Genomic DNA, 3719 nt, shown 5'->3' with positions numbered 1-3719 from the left:
CGAGTCAAAAGGAGCGCCCGTTGACAGAACACAGGAATGTGCCGTCATCTGTTCTCTGTGTTGTGTCTGTTGTCAGTTGACCAATCAAACCCAACTATAGAAGGCTAAATCGATACAGGGATTCTGGCCTGTAATTCCTAACGGTCATTGAATGCAACCTCCCTAGTTATAATATTCTATTTCGCATGATATTATGTCTGAGAATAGGCAGCCTATGTAAAATTGGCTATGATTCTGCCGATATGGACCGAGATGTTTTCATTGCAACAAGAGATTGAAGTTGATGCGTTAATACATCTACTAAGGAGTATCCTCAAAAAAAACCCAACTCAGCATTTTAATAACAAAGCAAAGAAATATATTAAAATTATATATATTTTTTTTAAACAAGCATATATTAAAAGGACGTTGAAATGTAGCTAATCACCGTGACAAGCTCTTACCTGCACATGATTTCGTGTGTGAGAAGCACTCGGCACATCTCTGGGTTTTTGTCTTGACCTTCATAGATAATAGCCTTGGAATCAAAGCGAGAAATACATCAGAAGCAGACGTTTAAAATATTGAACTGGATAACACGTTGCACATTTGCCGTTCTCTGTGGGCTATAGGATATAAACCTTAACCTACACCACAATAACATTCAATTCATAAATGGATCAATTCATTATATAATTATTATTAATTCATAAAGTATATAGGCCTACTAATATTGACATATAGGTCTACATACAGCAATTGTATAGTTTATGTTTTATAGGTTAAATTGTAAATTGTAAATATAAATTAATTTATCGTAGATAATTTCCAAACAATTCATTTATTTACAAATATATATTTATATATATTGTAATGTAAATAAATAGCTAAATGATTTGCTAGACCACAACAAAAATGTCAAATAGGTTAATATGTGTAATGTTGTTTCTATATATTTTTATTCATTATCCCAGGATAATACCAACACCACGTTGGTTCTGCTGCAGATGGGCGATGTAAATAATACCCATTTCCGTATACATCAGCGGCCATTCTAATCTACAGATATTTCGGGGAAAGAGCTAATGGGCAATCTGTTGTTTATTTTGAGCCGCTAACAATGATTTTTCTCGGATACAAAAAACAAAGCGGTGTCGGGGGGTTCGGTGAGTAATTTTTGAGCATTGGCTTTAAACAGATGGCGTGGAGCTGTAGGTGCGCTCGGCCTCAGTTCTTTTTGCTCTCTGTCTGTCTCTCTTCCCTCCCCTCGTTCTGCCCCGGGGTCTGTGATGCACGGCTACAGCCCGACAACAGCAGCCTGCCTATCCCGCGCGCACCGCCGTTACATCTTGGATGAATGTAAAACCAAAGAAGCGGGGCTTTTAATCAAAGATAAACTCTTTATAATTAGCAATTAAGTAAAACGCATGACACACTATAGGGCCTTATCACAATTGATTTAACAATGAACACAACGCTTCTATAGCAAGAGGGGATAAAGCGGGTGAATTAAAAAACATCACTACATAAAATATTTCACAGCTAAATGAGATAGGGGTTTTAATATTGTTTTTGGTGCTTCTGGTAGTAGTTGAAAACACATCGAAACAGCTCTGTTCCATTGGAGGTGAGAGGGGTACCACATAGCCGAACTACAACATCTATATATGAGGGATTTGGGGAGTATTGCAGTTATCATCATGTGATTTATTTCCCGTGTCTCGGCTGAAGAAACAGAAATCCATAAACTGACGGTTCAGCGTCATTGACTCTCTGATCATAGACAGACCTATAGGCTACAGTCAACGAGGAGTGGGGCGAATCTAACGTGTAGCCTACATTTCCTATATAATATAAAAGGTGACAAAATATGAATTAACAAACTGGTCATAATAATGCTGTTTAAACCTAGACACTGAATCTATAGGCTATTCAGTGAACTTGGCGGAGTGCACTTACCAATAAGCCCATACTAGCCGAGAGTGATTTCCGAAAACATTCAGGTTGAGGAAACGAGCCACATTGTCCACTCAAGTGGCCTCTCATACTAAAAAGGGGCTCTTGTTATTGAACCGAGACTTTGTTTTTTAGCAATAATAGTCTCGTCTGTTTGTCACAATAAATCATTATTTGAAACATTTTCTGAACTGATGGACTGTCAACGCACAATTATACTACATAGCAGATAAGGACCTATGTTTGTTGATGGCTACGACATTCCATCTATTAACACATAAGACAAATTAGTGGTTAATTGACTAAAAAATGCGCTCACGAGCCAATACACAAAGCACGGTAGTCGACCTACAAAACCAATTCATTTCAGGAACCGTAATATCACGAAATATTTTATAGCATTCTCTCCCCCAAAAATACTATATAATATCTCATGTCAAATTATAATCACGATTTTAAAAAGAGAAATTAAATAGACCCCATTAAACAGTTTTGCTGCGAATTAAATAACATTAAGGGGAATCGTGCACGGGTATACGGGAGACCCCTGAGCTTACAACCCGAATTAAAGAGAGGCCACTAAAGGTTATTATTGTAATTAACTATATATCGGATATCTACAACTGTCCATCTCTATAGCCGAGTCACAAAAGTTGTATAAAATAAAAATAATAACAACAATTACAATCGCTCCAACCCGAGAGCGAGCTGATTTATAGTGAATATAAACGATTAAAAAAAACACAACCACACATGGCCTAATAACTTACAGGCTCATAATTGAGCATATATCTTCTGTAATAGGGTCAATTTGAAAACCACGCACGTTTCCACAACACACGTTATATTTCAAGCACCATAAGCATACAATTTGGCATTGCAGATAATTATATATAAAATAAATCTTACCTGTTTTGTCATGGAATCGATTAATCGTACGAAAAGATCCTGTTCTGTTCTGACACCTGTGAATAAAGTATATATATTTTATATCTTGTCATTTACACTTCATTTTGCTTCCACATTATATTTTAGAAAATATATTCTTACAATTTTTAACTGAACATAAATAAATATAATTAAAACACGGTTTGTTTGTTTTTAATAAACATGTGTCATCTCAATACATATTCATGATCATCATCTGGTTCGCGTCAGGTTAAACGTGGATTCATATCTGCTTCACCACGCATCGCTAACTGAGCGTAGATTAACCATTAGACGATGCTAGCTGACACCGACCAACACTGTAGGCAATTTACCACTTTAAAAATGTAACCCAATATCAGACTAACAACCACCATACAACGTTATCCGACGGAATCAATGTCCAAACAACGCATCCCTGATTTGTACGTATTCACTTCATAATAATCAGACGCGGTTTATTTCCTGAACAGTAGCTATACCACTTACCGTTGCTGTACAGTAACTGGAGTTTGTAGTGTATCCCATTGTTCGTTTTTTCACTGTTAGGGTTCCTGAAAATAATGAGCATTGAATCAGTGTTCACATACATTTACTGTGTTTTGTTGATATTTGTCTTGATGCGGTAATTATGAGCTCACAAAATAGGCTATTATGAAGGGGTCAAGTGTGTGTGTGGGGGGGTATCTATCTATGTAGAGTAAAAAATAAAAAAACGACATGTATAAAATAATTTTGCGACATTCGAAGTCATTTAGAAAATCCACATAACTGTACGTGTCTCCTCCACCGCCTATGACGTGTTCCTGCCTTTACCACCAAATGATGAACTGTGTAGGTGAAAATAAAATTTAAAA

General features: G+C 36.4%; 1 protein-coding gene and 1 long non-coding RNA gene across 2 annotated transcripts in view; one reads left to right on the top strand and one right to left on the bottom strand.

Annotated features, from left to right (window-relative positions):
- LOC116359714 (janus kinase and microtubule-interacting protein 3-like) overlaps nucleotides 1-100 on the top strand; it is an 83560-nt gene extending 83460 nt beyond the window's left edge. The window contains exon 21 of the mRNA XM_031813056.1: nucleotides 77-100. Within this exon, the coding sequence (XP_031668916.1) occupies nucleotides 77-100 (24 nt within the window). The remainder of the gene's footprint in view (nucleotides 1-76) is intronic.
- A 342-nt stretch (nucleotides 101-442) lies between these two features.
- LOC116359722 (uncharacterized) lies at nucleotides 443-3416 on the bottom strand. The gene is made up of 3 exons (XR_004206747.1): nucleotides 3352-3416; nucleotides 2845-2900; nucleotides 443-517 (listed from the first exon to the last, which is right to left on the bottom strand). It is a non-coding gene; the product is annotated as an uncharacterized LOC116359722 (long non-coding RNA).
- Between the last annotated feature and the right edge of the window lie 303 nt (nucleotides 3417-3719).

This window comes from Oncorhynchus kisutch, unplaced genomic scaffold, assembly GCF_002021735.2.
Source record: "Oncorhynchus kisutch isolate 150728-3 unplaced genomic scaffold, Okis_V2 Okis04b-Okis11a_hom, whole genome shotgun sequence".
Lineage (NCBI taxonomy): Eukaryota > Metazoa > Chordata > Actinopteri > Salmoniformes > Salmonidae > Oncorhynchus > Oncorhynchus kisutch.
The sequence above is the reverse complement of the archived record's forward strand: the minus strand, read 5'-3'. Positions and strand labels throughout refer to the sequence as shown.